This window comes from Limanda limanda, chromosome 20 (assembly GCF_963576545.1).
Source record: "Limanda limanda chromosome 20, fLimLim1.1, whole genome shotgun sequence".
Classification (NCBI taxonomy): domain Eukaryota; kingdom Metazoa; phylum Chordata; class Actinopteri; order Pleuronectiformes; family Pleuronectidae; genus Limanda; species Limanda limanda.
The window spans coordinates 10590712-10610033 of record NC_083655.1 but is presented as its reverse complement, the minus strand read 5'-3'; the positions used below and the strand labels follow the sequence as shown (position 1 = coordinate 10610033).

General features: G+C 44.1%; 1 protein-coding gene across 1 annotated transcript in view; it reads right to left on the bottom strand.

The window, feature by feature from the left end:
• Positions 1-18912, bottom strand: part of kcnb2b (potassium voltage-gated channel subfamily B member 2b) — a 73679-nt gene extending 54767 nt beyond the window's left edge. Inside the window, exon 1 of the mRNA XM_061094167.1 lies at positions 18328-18912. Coding sequence (XP_060950150.1) covers positions 18328-18912 — 585 coding nt within the window. The remainder of the gene's footprint in view (positions 1-18327) is intronic.
• Between the last annotated feature and the right edge of the window lie 410 nt (positions 18913-19322).

Sequence of the window (19322 nt, the reverse complement as noted above, 5' to 3'; positions counted from 1 at the left end):
ATGCTCGTATCACCTTTAACCAAAACAATTATTTGGTTAATTGATCCGTTAAATGATTTAAAATCAATTTGCATTTTCTATGATCGTAAACTGGGCTTTGAGCTGTGGGTGAGACTAGACTTTTAAACTTCTAAATATTTTCTCAGGAAATATTAGATTTTTCTGAATAACAAAGATAATTTTTAGTTTTAGCCCTAATTTAATCATAAATAATACACTGACATTTAATCAATAACTTGGCATAGCTGAAATACTGATATCAAACCTAATGAATTATAAACATGAATTGACTCAATTTCAATATTTATATAAGTGCCTGAAGGTTAATGTGTTCATAAAGTGCAGTAGCCACATGGCCTGTATCCACACGAGTCACTGCAGGTGCAACATGCTGACGAGTGCATTGGTGAGTGCGCTGCTCTATAGGCTCCACTCTGTTACCTGTACACTGTGTCCACAGCGAGTTATCTTGCCCGTCTCAGCAGTGTCACGTGTCAAACATGCAAAGCGCCAGTAAACACGCCTAACCCACAGCGGGTACCGCATCCTGCAGATAGACTGCTCCCATCATTCCCATGCTCTCCCCTCCGAGAGTTGTAACTGCCTGTCTGGGAGGGGCGGGTGATGTCACTGATGCTTTCCGGTGCGCTGCTCCTGTAATGGAGTCAATTTAGCTCCACGCTGAGCCATTTCTGTCCAGCCTCACCCCATGAAGGACACATTAGTCCCCCCGCCCTCCATCCCACCATCTCTCGTTTCCTTCTCTCATCTCTCTTTCCCTCCCTCCTGCCCTTTCTGATCCCACCCTCTCTCTCTCTCTCGCACTCTATCTGTCTCTCTCTCCCTCTCCACCTTTTATCTTCCATCTCCACATTTACATTTTGCTTTTTTTCGTGTGACAGTTCATCAGTTTTTTTCCATATCCAGCCTCACCATCACTGCACCACCTTTTCTCTTGTAGAATAAATATGCTCTAGCCGTCAATGACCTCACCCTGCATGAGCATATAAACATATCTATCTTAAAGTCAAATGAAGACTGCAGCCGAAACGCTTGACTACATGCTAATCTGGAAACTGAGACAGTATTTTGGTGTAAAATAAACATCACTTTCACTGGGTTCCTCGGCCTCTCTGAAGCAGTTGTGTGGGAGTGCGTTGTGTTGAAACACCCCCGCTCTCTGAGGCAAGAACTCCCGCCGCCTTTTTTGAAGCTGGTTCAACTTTAACCGAAGACAATTTCCACACTCTCCCTGAACGTTTTATAAAAAATAAAAAATAAAACTCTATTTTAACAGGAAACAGAAACACAAGTGGCCCTCCATCACTGTCAAAGCCCATAAGGGTCTTTCTCTCCTCATCACCTTCCCGTCTCTCCGGCAGGTATTTTCCTTTTGCTCCAACCAGAGTTCCATGAACTTATTAATACACGTTCACACCCATCCACCCCCCCACCCCCCCGACTCCAGCCACTCTATCTCTGCCTCCTGCATGACTACACAAAGAAGGGATTAAGTTATCAGGATGATAAAGTGATATCCATACACCTCAGTGGCTGTGCTAAATTTGACTTGTTGCAGTGAAAACTGAACTTTAAATAGCCCTCTCTATGTTTCTGCCGGATTAGCACCAGTGCAGACTTGCTAATTTTGCCTTTGATGTCTGACGTGGACTTGAACTCTCACTGCTCGGTAAACAAACAGGGTCCCATTTTGAAAAAGAACAAACTCAAGTGTCCGAAATTGTTGTATAAAAAGTATTAAGTGAGTACAAAAGCAGGATTTGGGATGATAAAAGGTTACAAGAAGTGTCCTCCACGGGGAGACATTTGAAAGCAATGCAGTTTCCTCTGCTGGATGGAGGAGCAGATGATAGTAGGTGGGTGTGTAGGTGGAACAAGAAAAAGGGATTGGCATCAAGGGCAGAAAAAGAAGAGGAAGAGAGATAAAGTATAGCAGAGTGAAAGGAGATGAAGAATGGGAATGATGGGAATAAATAATGGGATGTAAACTATCGAGTTGTTTTACGGCCTCAATAAGGTGATGGATCAGGTGCAGGTACAGTGGATCACTGCCCCACATACAAAATACATAGACTAGGACTGAACACACATGACCATTAAACATTCACCTCAATTCGCAGAGGCCCAAGTAAACACACATTAAATATGTTAAATTTGGAAATTATTTAGTAACTATTGATTGTAATGCAGTAGTGTTTATTCTTCTTTGTGGCAAATGATCCCTGCAGCAGATTGTGATCAGTAGAAAATGTTATGTGGATATGTTTGTGGATATGGAGCCACCTCCCTGTTATGGTCACAGGATCACAGCCTCAACAAAAGCTCCGTCCCTGTGAAGCTTCATAATAAGATTCTCCATAATAAGATTTCATCCCTCCAACTGCTGCATTCTGTTACTCTGACCCCCCCACCCCCCTCTGCCTATGGTAGTTCCCCGCCTTTACTCTATAATTCAGGTTTATTTTTCCTTCGTCAAAACTCCCTGTTTTCTTGTTTGTGAGGACGTCGTTGCGATTCAAGTAAATGTCCATGCTATCAATATTTCATATCAAAGTGCATCTCCCTTACTAACTGCTCCTTTAAAACAGCCTCCACTGGCGCTCGCGGATATGAATGAGTGCTTTGTCTGAGAGCAGAGCAGATATCTGCAGCAGATAAGATTGGAGATTTCATTATCATACTACTCGTGTTCAGAGCGGGGGGAAAAAAAAGGTCTCAGCAAAACATTAGCTCACCCAGAGCTCACGTTCAATCTACGGGACAAAGAACGAATGGGAAATTTATTCGACATTCATAACTGAGACTGTATTTGATATATTCTCGTGAATGGAACTCCGCGCTTTCTGCAGAGCACTCGAGTCGCAATGTACTTTGCATGTTGCTGGCCATGCAATGTTCTACATGGCTGGCTGCAGTGTGCTGCATTTGCACTCCTACACAGTCATGCACAAGCATACACGCTATGTGCACATGCATGCAGTGTGCACTAATGTAATCTGCAGGCGGTGTACACTGCAATTTTTCAGTACAAAGCCCTGAGGGGATAAATAGGAGGGGTCCTATATACTGTTCCTGCAGGATTGCGGGCTATCCCACCTGTAACTGGGCAGGAAAGGAGACACACATGTATGTAACCACGTTATCACAGAGACAAACATGTACAAATGAACACAAATGAACATATATGTTTCAAACACGTACTCATATTTAGTGTTTGAACGTAAAAATAACCAGGAATGGTTTTACATGATTTTTGCATTGCAAATACAGATATGTTATTGTTGTAATATGATCGGGGAAAGATTGTAGTCATGTGAGTATATTAAATATATTAAAGTTAGTGGAAAGATAGTTATGTTTAAAAATAAAACCAAAACATGGTCCAATGAGGCTCAAAATTCTCTCCGCAGGCCGATAGTTGATTTGGCCAATTTGTGAGCAACAAATTGTTTTACCTACACAAACATTGTTTCAGGTGATTCTGCAAATTAATATTAACATTTACAGTCTTGGCTCTTTTTGTTCTGTTTTTGGTCTCCACCACCTGCTTTAACCTGCTAAATGTTCGACTATGTTCACCAGTTATAATTTTAAACATGGACGAACAAAGCTGCTGAGAGAGGTGAGAGTGAACAAAAACATCTGCTCTAAACCAGACAACTGGTTTAGAAAAATTGAGCACTATTTTTTGGCGAGCTCTTGGCGATAAGGGCAGACTCTGGTTTCGATGTACTGTAAAATGTGATAGTCATAGCAAAGATTATACGTCATGTGCTCCCTCCTGCCTGATCTACCAAGGTGCCAACTTTCACTTGAATGTTGCAGACCAAGTTCATGACCTTTGACATTACACAGTCATCAGTCCCACTATTACCCCAAAAGGTTTGACAAGATCAGTTTTAAATACAAGCATAAAACCGTTTATCTTTCTCTACTTGTAATCCTGTCCTTCCTCATCGTAGTTCATCTTGGAGACGAAGAGAAGCCAAATACTCCAGATTAGGCCCTGAACCCCGGCAGTCCATAGTTTCCCTTAGCAACTCTAACCCTCCGCCTTTAAGCCTCAGCCTGGCCGTCTATTAGATGAGCCAAACAGACAACTGTTTTAATGAGCCTCCCTCTGACCCTGGTTAGGCTTAATCTGATATTTGCCAGCAATGCTAATTGATTTGCCGTCATCATGGGCGTGTGATTACAGCGATGACAGGCTGGCAGGATGTCGCAGTTGACACTACGTCACAAGGCCGTTCATTTCTGTCTTTAGACTGTGTAGTGTCATCAGATGGGATAAGGGTTGCAGCACATCAGGTTGGGGGTGTGTCTGTCCTGTCTGTCAGTCAAACAGGAGGCTGGATTTACACATCCCCTACTCCAGTGTTAATCCTCACAAGAATATGGGCTTGGGCTTCCAATTAGGAGTAATTTGAGGAATTTTTGACTGCGTTCTGTAAGAGAAATTACACGTCTGTGATTGAATCACCGCTCGAAAGGGTAAACATTTTCAAATGAATATTTATGAAACTTTTAAACTATTAAACCTAAACAGCATTCCACCGTCGGACGACTTTCCACTGCCAAAGTGCGTGCTGTTTCTGCAGACGCATTCCTGCAAGGAGATCCGTCAGCTGTATAAACCTGTAAATCTGAGGGTAAACTCAGAGAGGAAAGCGAAGGATTGAATGAAGGTGGAGAACTGAGATGAAACAAAAATTTTAAAAATACGTGATTTTAGTGTCAAATAAGCTTCAAAGTTAAACAACATAAATCTTTTGATGATGCCTGTCATCTGTGGGATGGAAATGAAATTGACACCGTGTTGTCTTTCATCTGTTTCTGATGAATAATCCTCAGCCTGTGTCTCCTGAATGCTTATTTAAATAATTAAATCAACATCCATACTGATACATAAAGTACATGTCCATACATACACAGCCAAAAAGGTCACCCTGGAGTCATTTCATAAACATCTGCCTTGTCCCGGCTGAATCAAGCAAAGATTAAAGGCCAGGGGTTTCATCAGCTGGGACATGTGAAGAAAGGGAATAAATACATATTGAAGTAATAACAGAGGAGATGAATTCAGCATCCACGGGTGGATAAATCACTGCCTTAACCGATTTAATGCTTCACATTATAATCCGCATTAGCCTGTACCCATTCACAATGCAGCTATATGTTACCTCTTAATCTCCCTCCGCATTCCCACAAGACTAACCAGAGTAGAGAAAATCTAGATTCTAAGGTTTAATTCCCTGTGCGAATGCACACTGTTGTTTACTCTCACTTACAGTGGTGGCACTAGTCGCCTAACTTGTGGGTATTTTAGAGGTGAGCTTCCCTTTACATTTGCCTCTAAGTGCTACACGTCTTTGGTATTTCCCATGCTAAGCTTTATGATGACTATCTGTGACATAAGACGACAGTTGTGGTGACGTTAATGCAGTTTTAAAGTGGTATTAGTGTGATTCAAGCGGAGCGGGAACACTGTCACTCTTAGTGCGGGAAAGCAACCACTCAAAAAGGCGAGAATGGCGGCGCTGGAAACGTGACAAAGGCAGCTGCTACTTTCCCTTGTATCAACAGTCATCCATCAACATTAGTATTGTTATTCGCTTCCAGACACCTTATTCATTACGTTAAAGCAGGAGATACAAAACTAGGGATAGTTAATAGCGCTAGGTGGCCTTTAGATACTGTCATGCTACTTAAGAGGGATTTATTGCAAAACAAGTATACTTTAAAAATCTTTAGTTGGCCTATTGCCAGAGACAGTCCCCAGCGCCGGGGAGTCTGGACGCACTCTCACAGCGGATCCGCATGGCAGCAGACGAGGCAAATTTAATAAAAACTAGTTTGAAAAGTTGCATAAATGAATATTAGTTTTTTAAGAGTATCTGGAAGGCAGGACACTGAAGAGGAAAACAGGTGATTTGGGAGCAGGAGTGAAGGATTAGAGGACATGACAGTAAAATGAAGGACAGAGAAGAAGAAGAGGCCAACAAGAATTTCACATGAGAGATGTGGATAATCAAAGATGGGTATAAAGAGAATCAACTTTAGTGTGAGTCACTGCGGGGGAATCACGGACAAGCAAAAAAGAAAAAGAGCAGAGGAGCTATAAAAGAAGCACCAAGTTCAGGGAAATAAACAAAAGAATCCAGACATAAATAAACGATATGTGCCGCAGCTCAGGGAGCGAAAAAGCAAATATCAGCAATATACAAGGGTGTTAAGGCGCCGGTGCAGCCACAGCGTGCAAGACAACTGATGTTTGAGACTTCCATACTACTTAGTACTACACAACTTGTACTTTGCAATAAAATGAGGCAGCTGGGCCTTTCAGCACTCTGGTTAATATCGGAGAGCCATCCGATCGATTCAGAAGGTCTCCATGAAATGTCAACGACCGACAGGCCCAAATATTCTCTGATCCCGCAGTGATGGAGGACACATCCTTCTCGAGGTGGCAGTGACCCATAAGAGCCCAAAGAGACGCAGGAGAAAATCTGTGCGGTGATGTGAGGCGTCACTGCAGAAGATGTCGAGCGTTACTTTTATTCTTCAACTTTCAAAAGGATTCAGCCGTTTTCAGATACGAACTCTGGGAAAATGGGGTCCAGACGTTTTCTGATATGAGGAGCGCAGCAGGAGATTGTTTGGGTCAGACGCGTTCACAACCACAGGGAAAGGTTCAGAACTTTCAGATAAAGGTGTCACCTGGGTAGAGAATGCAGGAAAACAGGACATGACATGAAAGTTTTGCTTTATAGCACATCAACACCAGCGTCTGCCCTTTTTGTCAAAAGCTTTCGAAACGCATTATCTTTCCAAGTTGACATCTTCATCTACATCCTCTGCAAGTATGGCACCTCTTCTTAATCCTTAACTTTTCAGAAAATGTCCCCAGCAACTAACTTGGACATTTAAGTTCTCAGTGCGTGCCTGAAATCAGCTTTGCACCCACATATATTTAAAATGTGCAGCCAAAAGGTCCACATCCACATATACGGCAGAGAAAGGCGTCAGACGTCACTGTGACCTTTCAGGCGTATCAGACGCTGATCTTTTGGCCCAGGGTTCAGCTTCCTGACATCGACAAGGGTCACATGGTCGGACTGTGTGTCTTAGTCCCTGTGAGCCCTCGGGCCAGCCGGGTCCTTGCCTCCTGAGGGCAGTAAGCTGATTACAATCATACAGTCAGGGAGTTAAAGGGCTGTATCAATGCCTCTCGTGACCTCGTCTGACTAGACACACAGATGGACAGTTCTGCTTGAGGGGACATTTAGGGACGTGTTTGACTGACACTAATTTCATGAATGGCTTGGATGGAGGCTGAATGACAAAGGAAACCTGGGGATGAATAGAGTATATTATATCGTGTAAAGCTTTACTTTTTATCATATTTGTCACATGAGCTGCAATGCGGATTAGAGCGATATGACCTTTAGGTTACAGGAAGGTTTTAGTGGCTGGTCCCTGTTGCCTTAAGGACTAAATCAAAAATCGTAAACAGATTGGTGTCAGGCACCATTTTCACTTTCACTTTCAGGCTTTATAAAAATAAAATGTGATTTTGCTAATATTGATGATGTATGTTATTCGGTTTCTTCTCTTGAGAAGAGAGTTTTCAAGAGAGTTTTAAACTGTTGTTTGGAGCTATATGCTATCGTCAGCAAGCGAACATACTTTCAATGCTCACATCTTAGTTCCGTGTGTTAGCATGCGGACATTTGCGAAACAACATTAAGTATAATTCACAACTAAAGGTTCACTTATTCTGCCATTATGCACAAAATGAGACATTCATTGCCCACATAAAACTAAAGCATTAAAAGTTTCACTAGCTGGTGATGAAAAGTTATGGGACCAGCATTGTTATTTGAACTTATTATCACAATTCATCATCTAATACCTTCAGTGACACATTCACAAGAGAAAAAAACCCTCCCAGAAATATAACCTATCACGGTAGTAAATTGTTAAACATTGTAAACTTTTAAATTCACATGAAATAAAATCTATTTCAAATGACCTTTTTAAAAGAAAGCTTCACAGATATATGAAAAATGTAATTTCAGGGCGCATTAAAGCATAAAAGTTACTGTGGTCAGCAACGAGGGAACTCCTGTGGCTCAGCAGAAGACGCGGCAGGGCCACACACAATAGCAGGAGCAGGAGATATGATCATTTTTTCTGTCACTTCCTGCGGTGCTGGGAGACAGCAAACAGCTGGCAGCGTAGCCCACAGTGACACCAACAGCACATGATGGAAGACAGCGTATGAAAATGGAAGCGGTCCAACAGAGGATGGGATATAGGAAAAAGACAGGAAAAAGGATGAGGAGAGGGATGAGGGGGAGGTGATGAGCAGGAAATTGTCCTTGCTTCCCCTCTCGCCCTGTGTCCATGAGGCAATGGCTAACAAGTGGGTATCAACCCCGCTTTCAACCTCCCACTGATCTGCTCTATCCGTCTCTTTCCTCTTTTATGTCCTCAGAGGCTCCTTCATAGAGCAGAGGTTTTAATTAATAAGCTGCGAGCCAAGTCCCCGTGCTGCTGCTGACGCTCCTGAGACTCGGACTGACCTGGAGGGCCGAGCCTCAAGAAAAACAGAGACGCCTCTATTCCTCTTTTCCTTCTTCCCATGAACCCATACCCATCTTTCCTGCGGCTCTCCTCTCTTCCGGATGGTCTCAAACAGAGAGGAACAGATTAGTGCATTTTGCTGCAATTAAAGTGAAAGGTATTTTACACTAATCATATCACAGCAGCGGCTGCGCTGTGCATGCCTGCGTGGACTCGTTCTGCACACCCTGCTGCACATTTGGAGGTTGTTGCAGTGCCGTTGAGAAGTATTTAGGCATTAGCGAAAGAAAATTACCAGAGACACTTCACCAGGGAGCGTGAGCAAGAAGCATGCAATCTGAGGGCATGGGCTGAAATGAGCGAGAACACATGCAATAGGGTAGAGCTCCAGCATTTTCCTTACATTTGCATTAGGGGTTGTGGCTGTGGGGGCTGAGGTGCCAGCTGCTCTGCCTCTCACACAGCCTGTATAGAGATGAATTGCTCCCTGGGTGTCAATAAGTCACCATGGCACACCACGGTCACCATGGAAACTACGCAAACAGGATTTCACAGGAAACAAGTAAAATGAAGTTGATTACACGCTGATGTTTTTTACTGTCAAGAGCTTATCAGAGGGTTTTTCTTGGGCAGAGACGACAACCAGGAATCCAAGGAATATCCCTTTTTTTCCCATTTGGTTTTCTCCGATCGTAATTTTTCAAGCTGTCTGGATTGTTTGTGCATTTACAGTTTTAAACGCACAAAACCACTCACACTTTCTTTGTACAATAAAGCAGCAGAGCACCTCTGAGCTGAGCTGTTGATAAATCACAAATATGATGGATAAAGAGCCGAATGTGAAAACACTGCAATGCATACCAATGCACTTACAAGTCACCGCTTCCGAGATGGAAGGTCGAGCGGGATCACAACTCAGCTTTCGCTTTAAGACAGAAATGTGTAGGGGACGGGGAAACAGAGCGGTGAGACGAGAGGGGCGCAGGAAGTTGAAGTTATAAGAGGAAATGACTGGATTGTATAGTGGTGGTGATAAAAAAGAAAATATGAGGGGGGGAAAGCAGCTGCGGAAGGAGTAGAGGGGGGGGGGGTGAAGGATATTGAAAAAGAGATGGCATGGAGAGAGTGAGACAACAGCGTGGCACTGACTGTGTTGTGGTACCCACAGAAAGCTGGCTCAGCAGTACTTGAAGGTTTGCAGATAAAGAGGTGTGTGTGTGTGTGTGTGTGTGTGTGTGTGTGTGTGTGTGTGTGTGTGTGTGTGTGTGTGTGTGTATGAGCGAGTGCTGCATATGAGCACGTTTGCTTGTGTGCTGTTATTGAGTGCATAATGCGTGTATCATTGTGTGGATGTGCAAAGATGTGGAAGACTGAGTGTTAACTGTGACTACACAGTGTGTGTGTGTGTGTGTGTGTGTGTGTGTGTGTCTGTGTGTGTAGGGGGATCACTGAGGCACGTAATAGAGACCTGGTGTTTGCAGCGTTTAGAACGATGACTCTCCAGCCGCCACTGTCCTCTCTCCATCTGGCCCTATTTTCTGATGCCTTCTGGGAGGAGAAAATCAGCGAGCGACAGGGTGAGCAAACCTCACAAGAGGCAGCGGCGGAGGCAACGAGGAGGAGGACAGGGAGGAGATGAGAGAAGCGGGCGGAGGAAGGAACACATTAGCCTCTTACTCAGAGTGTCACTCACGCTGGCAGCCGCTCACTACTGGTCCACGGCCACTCCCAACCATCAGTGGGATTTATGTCTGGCTTTGATTGGTGCTCGGACCCTCGGGCCTTGTGCCAGTTTACTTCTCCCGGGTTTTGTGCAGGCCGAACAGGAATGATGTGTGAAACAGGTAAAAAGTGAAAAGAGGAAACGTACAGGCAAACGTACACTAAGAAACCTCACTTCAAGTAGCGGCAGTAAATGTTCTAATGTTAAACTATGATCACATAGAGCAGGTATGAGCAGTAGCAGAAAAGCAGTTGTTTTTCCTGTGTAGACATTTTTGCATTTATTTTGGTTGCCACCCGACAACTACTTGTTTGCTTCAGTCTCACTGTTCAAAGATTGTTTTTTGGTTGCATTAGCTGTTTTCAACAATAAAGCCATATAAATGTACACTATGCTATTTGCCTTCTAGGCTACCAACTCTTTACGAAGTTTGATCCTGATACAAAAATAACTGCCCCGAAACCACAGGCATTCTGTTGTTTTGTGTGAGAACCTGTCACAAACCAGAAGTTTTCCCCAATTACAGACACGTCAAGAGTAAAAAATCAAATAGATAGCCCGGCCATGTTATGCTAATGTTAATCAACTTAAACTGTAGTATATCAGGGTTTTGCTCACAGCTTGTCTCCAAAATGCAACAACACTTTCACATAAATGTGTGTGTGTCAAACATGCAGTTTTAGTTTGTAACTGCTTTAGCTTTTAAAACTTGAGGATTTGTGCTTTCCTTGTTTTATTTGGTTGTAAATTAAATGAACTTTTTTACTGCTGGTTTGACAAAACGAGCCATCTGAAGACATCAGCGTGGGTTCTTAAACATTGTGAGCAGCATTTTTCGACTATTTCCGAACCCTTTTACACACTAGTTGATTAATTGAGAGAGCGGTTGACATATTAATCAATGCCATAAACAATCCTCGTTTCGCAACCGTAGGCGAAATAAGGTGAACTAAGGTCTGTCAGAGAATGTGAGGGTGTGTTCTGGGGATGACAGTGGAATTACTGATGAGACTTCAGCCATCAGGCCTCTCACACCATCTGGCCACTCATTAGCCGTGGCTTGTATTGGCCATGTCGTTTATACTGGACTTGTGCTCAAGTGAGTTTTTCGTGTTCCACTGAAGATCCACTGAATCATGCTTCGCCCGCTGTGCTCGCTGGGCTTCATTACTTTAGCTACATAACAAAGTGTTGTGCTGCCGTGCAGGGGTTTCACTTAACGGCGGCTTTAATTTGTGTATCACTATGTGCACGGTCAAGCGCAATAAGCCCCGATTCAGTCCAGTGATTTTCTGCAGCATTGTCATTCCTCTGCAAAACAGCTGTTGGTTATTTATTAAAAAGCAAAGCAAAAAGAAGAGGGTGCATTTGTGTTTTTGCAATTAGGCGACACGATGATCAATGAGCATTTCTTGAATAATTAAAAATGTACAACAGCATGTTTTCAACGGATCAATTTTAATGGTCAGGAGCGGCAATAGCTTTCTGCTGCTTTGTCTCCAGCTACTTCCTCCTCCGCCTTCAGTTGAATTATTCCCTTTCAAGCCCGCAGGTGAAACTCAACAGATACAAACGTTTTAGTTGGACCATTAAAGGGCTGCAGTGTCCTTTCTTCCCCTTTCTTTACAAATATGACCCTGGGATATTGCTACTGTAAAACCCAAATGAGGTCTCGTCAGGCCTTTCAACAGGCGGAGGTCATCCAGTGCGAGTGCAGTTTTCACAGCAATTAAAAAATAAAAATAGCATTAGTGCGGTGAACTGTTGATTTGATGTTCTCCTTGTTTAATGTGCACCACATGCATTTCTTCTACATGATCAGCAGGATAAAATGCATCTGCAGCATCAGTGTAAACTCACAAAAAAATTATGTAAACAGGTCAAACGCTACGTCTGGAACTGCAAGAACTAATTTCCTAGATTTTGTAATTAATTTGATTGTACCATAATCCTGGTGAAGGGGCATCGCTGCTGTTGTGAATATTGATATTTGGTGCTTAGTAACATACAACTATATATTCCAACTGGTGCAGTTTGTTTTCCATATGAGGAGACTAGAGTTTACAATGAGAAAACTAGTATTTACTCTATATAAGACTCACTTTACATAAAAACAACAGGGATGGTTGCAGACAGATTAAAATAAAAATAAAAATCAGGAGGATGTAAGGTAACAGCAAATTGTTCCAAGAGCTAATTGTTAAGGAGTTAAATTGAGTTTATGTTTATCCATTTTTTTCATAGATTTTCAGGTCACATATTATATGTTTTATCTTTGATTTTTTTTTTCTTTAAGCACATTGAGTCTATGCCTTTCATGCAAAATGTTCTACAAAAATAAACTTGACTTATCTAGAGAAAAGAAAGACGGCAGAGGACAGGGGGTCCGGGGTTAAAGTGTGTCCTGGAGCATGCGGATGATAAATGCTGCTGCCTCTCTCCACCAACACAGACACTATAAGAACTCATGCCCATAATCTAGGGAGGTTCTCTCTTATCTGATTATGATTGCGGGGTAAAGAGGATTTAGGTGCTGCTGCTGCCTAAATGCTAGGCTGTACTGATTAGAGGTCTGCTGGAAGGCTTATGTAACTCGGAGGCAGCAGGAGGGGAGAAGGTGTACACTACCTAAATGATAAACTACGCTCCTATAATACATCACGATAACTTGCTAAAGGTCAAATAAGATAATGTAGTACAGCAATACTTTAGTGGAACAATAACTCCGACAGGTTGCAGGTGTTATCAGCCGCTCTGCCTCTTGCACAGAGGAGTCGCAACGAGAGAAATGTCTGACTTGAAAGTTATCGTCTGAATAATGACTGAAGAGCCATAAACAGCAAAAATCTGATTTCACATGTCTGCAGGAGCCGTGGACAGCAGCCAGTGGGAAAGGCCTTTTTTTTACGAAACAGCAATAATGTAACTACGATCCATTTGCCCAACAAGCTGAGAACATTTCTTCCATAAAATGTCAGTGTCCATTGATTTAACCTCCTGAAGACTGACCACAATTCATGCAGAGATGAAAGGATGATAATGAAGCAAAAGGTAGTGGACCTGCTGCTTGAACCTAACTGTACAGGACGTTTGACGTAGTGCTGACTAAAGGCCTTTCTCTCATTTTCTCCATCCCCTGCCTCTCTTCCTGTTTGACTCTCCCTGCACCAGGATGTGTAATCAGCTAAAATATACATTTATACAAAATCATGAACTAAATGCAGGCGGGCAGCGGGCGAGAGCAATTTTGTTTTCTGGAGAAACTAGAAATTAAAATGATTGTGCACAATTTGTTTTGGTCTAAATCAGCTTATATGAAGCCCAGTCAGTCATAAGGATTTGTTTTATTGTGAAAGCCTACCACCTACCACCCTGAACCCGTTCACTTCCCCTCAACAACACAACAGACAGTGTACTGCTATTACATTGAAACAGATTACATAAAGACAGAAAACGGCCAGCTGTCACCACGTTAAATGCGTACGTGTAAAAGTGCAGAAAAGTATTAGCATTCGATATCCACAGGCGAAGGCAAGTCGTCACTGAGGAAACTCACTGACAGCTGCAGGTGCACAGGTGCTGCATCGCTTTACAGATATTTTCCCAAGAATGCAAACAGGAGGACAAGGACGTCATCTCCCGTTAGATTACATGAACCTGTCTGTGCGGTTCCGGTTCTGTGCCTCCTGTTGTGAAGTTACAGCAAAGCAGTGGGTGGAACGACAATGAATCAACAGTGTGCAGCGCATCCAGACAGATGATCATGACAACAATGAGTCATTTTACATTAACACAATATATTCCAAAATTAACCTGACGAAGCCCGTAGTCTGAGTAAGACACTGCTATGAAAACAGCATTTTCTGAGTATCTTAACCCCAAGAAGGTTATATAGGGAATGAGCAATAATCAAGTCGGGACATGTGGAGACATGTATAACTCTTAATTGCATTATAATGCCCAATCACGTTCTGCCAGCATTTTGTGATACCGATATACGACTTTTAGGGTTTAGGGTTTTTTGAATATTTCAGGTTGGGGTTTTAAAACTGTTGGGATCACGTCGGTTGAAATGGTGCAACGACTATGCTCTGTAACATGTAAACAGAAATATGAACGAAATATTATTTCAGTAACTTGTAAACATCATAATAGAAATTAAAAGTCTTATTCGGAATAAGGTCAATAAATATTGGTGTTTGTCTGCTCTGATTCCTTGTGATTCTACAGCTTCATCACATTTTGGCATCATCATCATCATCATCAGTGTCTGTGGCGGACTGACTCTGGCTGCTTCCAAGCGTGGGAGGACCAAACAGCACCCGCATGCGCCCATGCAGGCCCACTGCTTAGCATTCCCACTAGCTCGACCAGCTTATTAGATAAAGGAGAGAGTAATGGTGCACATCCACATTAAGAGCAGGCACGGGGATGGACTTGGCCGGTGTGGGGAGGAAGGATGGAGACAGGAAAGTCCACCTTAATATTGTCTGGCGAGTAGAAACGTCGATCTTTTGAAAATGCCCAGAATCCACAGCCGTTATTTACCCAGACTGACTGAGGGCTGACGTCGAGAAAATTGAATAATTTCAGCCTCCGAGTGACGAGTGTATTACAGCTCTAATATTTCATATTACACAGTTCATATTCTGAAAAGCTTATCTAGGAGCTCCGCGTGAGCACAAATCAAAATAAAAAAGATGCTGCTCCTGCAAAATATTCTACACATATATTAAAGCCAAGCAGTGTAGCCATGCACGGAACAACTCATACCAGTGATAGATGATACCAGGGACATCATATGTTATAGTTGAAGCTCTCACTAAATCACTGCTGTGGAGTAACACTTGGTGAGGTCCTGTTATTTACTGCAAACCTTCTGCATAACGTCCCACATCATGCGGACCAAAAAACACAATTCCAGTGATAAATCATAAGCAGGTTCTCTCCAAGCTGCAAGATTGGCCGTCGCGGGAATGCATTTGTAATACATTTACACGTGGAGATACAAAGCAAAAGGCGCTGTGATTCAAAAGCCCTTTAAGCAGTCCGTTAAATTTGGATATGGCTACCTTATATGAGCTCATGCTAAGTGTATTGGCTGTGCAACTACAACCGTGACTCATTGTAAACAAAGGGGGGGTCAGGGCAGCACAAATCCTTCTGGCTCAATATCAAGGATGACACGTTCTGCTGGATTAATAGAAATTACAGCTTCTCTGGACATGACGGCCTCTCAGTTCTTGTATAATTTAGTAGCACACCTCCTGGCTATGAGCTGACACTCAGACAGAATAGAAATGGACCGCGATGCAGAATAAACAGAATAGGAAGGATTATGATTTATTTTTTTTTAATGTGGCTTTGCTCTTCAAACTCTGCCGTGATTCAAATTTCAATAGAAACTTCCCAACAACACTTTCAGGACCTGTGACAAGACAAGCAGCAGATAGAACGGGGCACAAAATAACTCTCCTCCTCCTCCTCCTCCTCCTCCTCCTCACTCAACCTAAACACAGAGAGGCCAGTGCATTAGCCCGTGTCCTCTTATGTTTTGACCATTTCATTCATTATTCATCGGTAAAGGTTTGCAAAGATCCAGCTCAGCATCCGGAGGCGTGACTTATTTACATGACTGCACCGCTTACATCACCCTCTCTCTGGGCTTTGCTCTGTCATTGCCCTTTCCACCACCTCCCCTCCCTCACTTGTGGGTCGCTCCAAACACCCCTCAACCAACTTTGCACCAAACAAACGACTGTGGAACGTGGCTGGTTCCACAGTCGTTTTTCTTTCCCACTCTTCAAAAGCATGATGGTTGTAATTCTGTCTTGATCGGCGCTGTTGAGAAGGTCACTTCTCTCGTGCTTAACCTTTGTTTAAGGCCACAGAGGAACACAAGTGCCATAAAGCAACACATCGGGTGCTAATATTAGATTAAGGGAAGAGAAAAGAAAAGGGAGTGAAAGAGAAAGAGACAGAAACTGAGAGAGAATATTTATATGCCATAATCTGTGATTGCATTTGGAGAAAAAGGCTCAGGTTGCTTTGTATCGAAGCGCTCAGTTGTGTACCAGCTTAGTAATGACATTTCCTTGGTCAGTAGCTTTAAGGGGTTCTCACTGCACTGTGCTGCCATCTGACAGTCGAGCGGACACTGCAGTGTATTTCCAAATGTACTTTCAGCTGTAGGGCGCACACAGGGCCGAGCCATTAGAGTCACGTTAAAGTCCTCCTCGCAGAGCACTCAGCAGAATGTAAACCCAATTTTGAATTAGAGTGGGATTTCCCTTTAAGGTTCCACAGGCTTTCCCCACACGATAGTGAACAGGTCAGCAGTACGGAGATGTGTTTGGAGAGAATGCCGGACCCGTAACGAGAAGGTAAATCACTTTGAATATCACACAGCGCATCAAATTACCTGGCTCCCATCACCTGATTTGCCTTAGATTAGATATTGGCAGCCTCCTTTAAAATGATTCATACGATACCCGGCTTCTCAATGGAGGCTGGAAACAATTATTAAGATGAGACGAGACCCCCTGTCAATCACAGATCAGCCGTTTGTTCAGGGAGAACAAGCCATTCAGGAATAGCACACAGGGATTAAAATATTCGTCCTGTAACTGGATCTTTGTATTCAGTTTTATTTGTGTATTTTTTGCTATTTTTAAAAGCATAATACTGAGCTCTAAATTTAGCGCAAGACGCCAGGAATATAAAGTTAAATATATCAGGATTTCTAAAATGTTTTGGCCAGGGAGACATCCTTTGATTCAAAGGGAAAGGGCTCACAACAGTACACCACAAACAAAAGCATGATCAGGAGCTGCATTTCTTACACAGAGGTGAGGCTGTGGCTTTGGTCTCCCACACACACACACAGACACACACACACACACACACACACACACACACACACACACACACACACACACACACACACACACACACACACACACACACACACACACACAATGGACCCTGTTTTTATGATCCTCTGACATGGAATATAATCCCGGCCAGCCCAGCCCAGCCCTGGCCGATGATGAGATCAGGATACTGGAGACCCGACGTAAATTACCAGTGATTGGATTTCATCAAGGTTGACCTACCTAATTGAGGGACTGAGTCAGATCAGGGGGTGAGTGGGGGGCGGGGGGATTTGAGGGAGATGTCATTGTTTTCAGGGGGGGGGCGGGGGGGGGGATGCTTGACATTGCCGCACAGTCATTTCTGCAGGATTCATCATGTGAAAAATGTGACTGAGGCGGCAGCTCTCTGAAACATGTGGTACGTGGGATGGGGAGAAACACTCATGACTACCCCCCCCCCCCCTCCTCCCGCCCTCTCCCCCTCCCAGCCTTCAAAATCAAAAAAAAAAATGGCCAAAGTAAAAATAGTAACGAGCTAAAGAGACTGCATTCATCCTGTCGTTTACCGTCAGGACGCTCATCCAATCAGCGATTGTGGCACGAGCGGCGACAATTCTCTCCCCCCCCGAGAGATGTGTCACGTCACAAGTCACCGACGGGTCCGATCGACGCTGACACACTTCATCTGACTCACCTGCCAATTATCTTGTCAAGGCTAATGCAGTGTAAATGTAGCCCCTGTAGTGTTTCCACTGCTGGCGTTTCCACTTGCAGAACTTTACATGTGCCTTTACCATGTTTGCATCCTTTCCTCCACCCTCACTCCCCATCCCTCTGCTTCTCTTTCTCCGTTGCATCCCCAACACTGCACATTTCTCCGCGTTCAATTCCCCATTAACAACTGATGGAAAACAAACAGATTGGACGAGAAAGCTCCTGGTGAGAGAACAGCACAGGGCAGGCCTGACACCCAAATCAATGAACTCCTCATGATTATGGGGGGAGCAGGTCTGGAATACGTGTGCATGTAATGTGCTGTGATCCAGAGTGCTCGTCGCTGCGTGTGAACAGGAATCGTGCGATGGGGGCGGTGTGATCACACTTCCACATTCGGTTCCCTACCTTGGCAGCCACCGAGGAGCCGGGCTTCTCCAGGAGATCCCACAGCTTCTTCCTCTTGTCCGGGCAGCAGGTGTTATCAAACTCTCCCTCGCCCTCCCGCTCCCTCATCGTCTCCGCCTCCCGCCGCAGCTCCTCGTTCATCTGCTCCTTCTTCTGGTGGTAGCGGGCCTGGCAGCAGGACTCCAGGTAGATCTCGTCTATGCCCCAGTAGTCCAACTCCTGGCCGAAGGAGAGGGCGCACATCTCCTCCATCATGTGCAGCTTGCCCGTGCGGTAAAAGTTCAGAATGGACGTGAACGCCCCCGGGTGCCGGTCGAAGAAGTACTCGTTCTCGTTTAGGCTGTAGTCGTCGCAGACCTCCATCAGGGACTCGTGGGTGTTGCAGTCCCGGAGCTTGCCGAGCCGGGTCCTGGGGAGCCGGTCTAGGGTCCGCCACAGCACCTCGTGGTTGAGACCCCCGACGTTGAGGCGGACTCTGCGCGAGCGGGCTTTGGTGCGGATGATGTCGATGGGCTCTGGGGGCAGCGAGGGACTGTTCCGGGCGTTGGTGGGCTTGAGCCCTGCTGGTCCCAGCTTCTCAGCCATGGTGCTGGAGAGGGAGACTCGACGTGAGGGAGATGTTACGGTGACACCAGAAAAAAAGTCCAAAATGCTTTTAAATTATGTCGGACCCTCTTCAGGCAAGTCCCTCCATGGCTGAGGAGCGAAAAAAGGATAGTTTGTGACATGACAAAATGACTGATGACACATGAGTCAATTTCAGTATCAATATGGGGGATACAGTAAATCACAGTATAATGCCTGTGCACATTTACAAAATTGAACAATAAATCAACTCCACGCTTGTTAAACTCGTGTTGTCAGTCAAAAATAGCACAAGCTCATTGATCCCGTCATCACGTTTCCACGGAGGTGTTAGACGGAATCAATGACTTTGTTTTAACACTCAATATGGCTGCTCTGCTTCTGACACTGGCACTGTTGTGGCTGTGGTG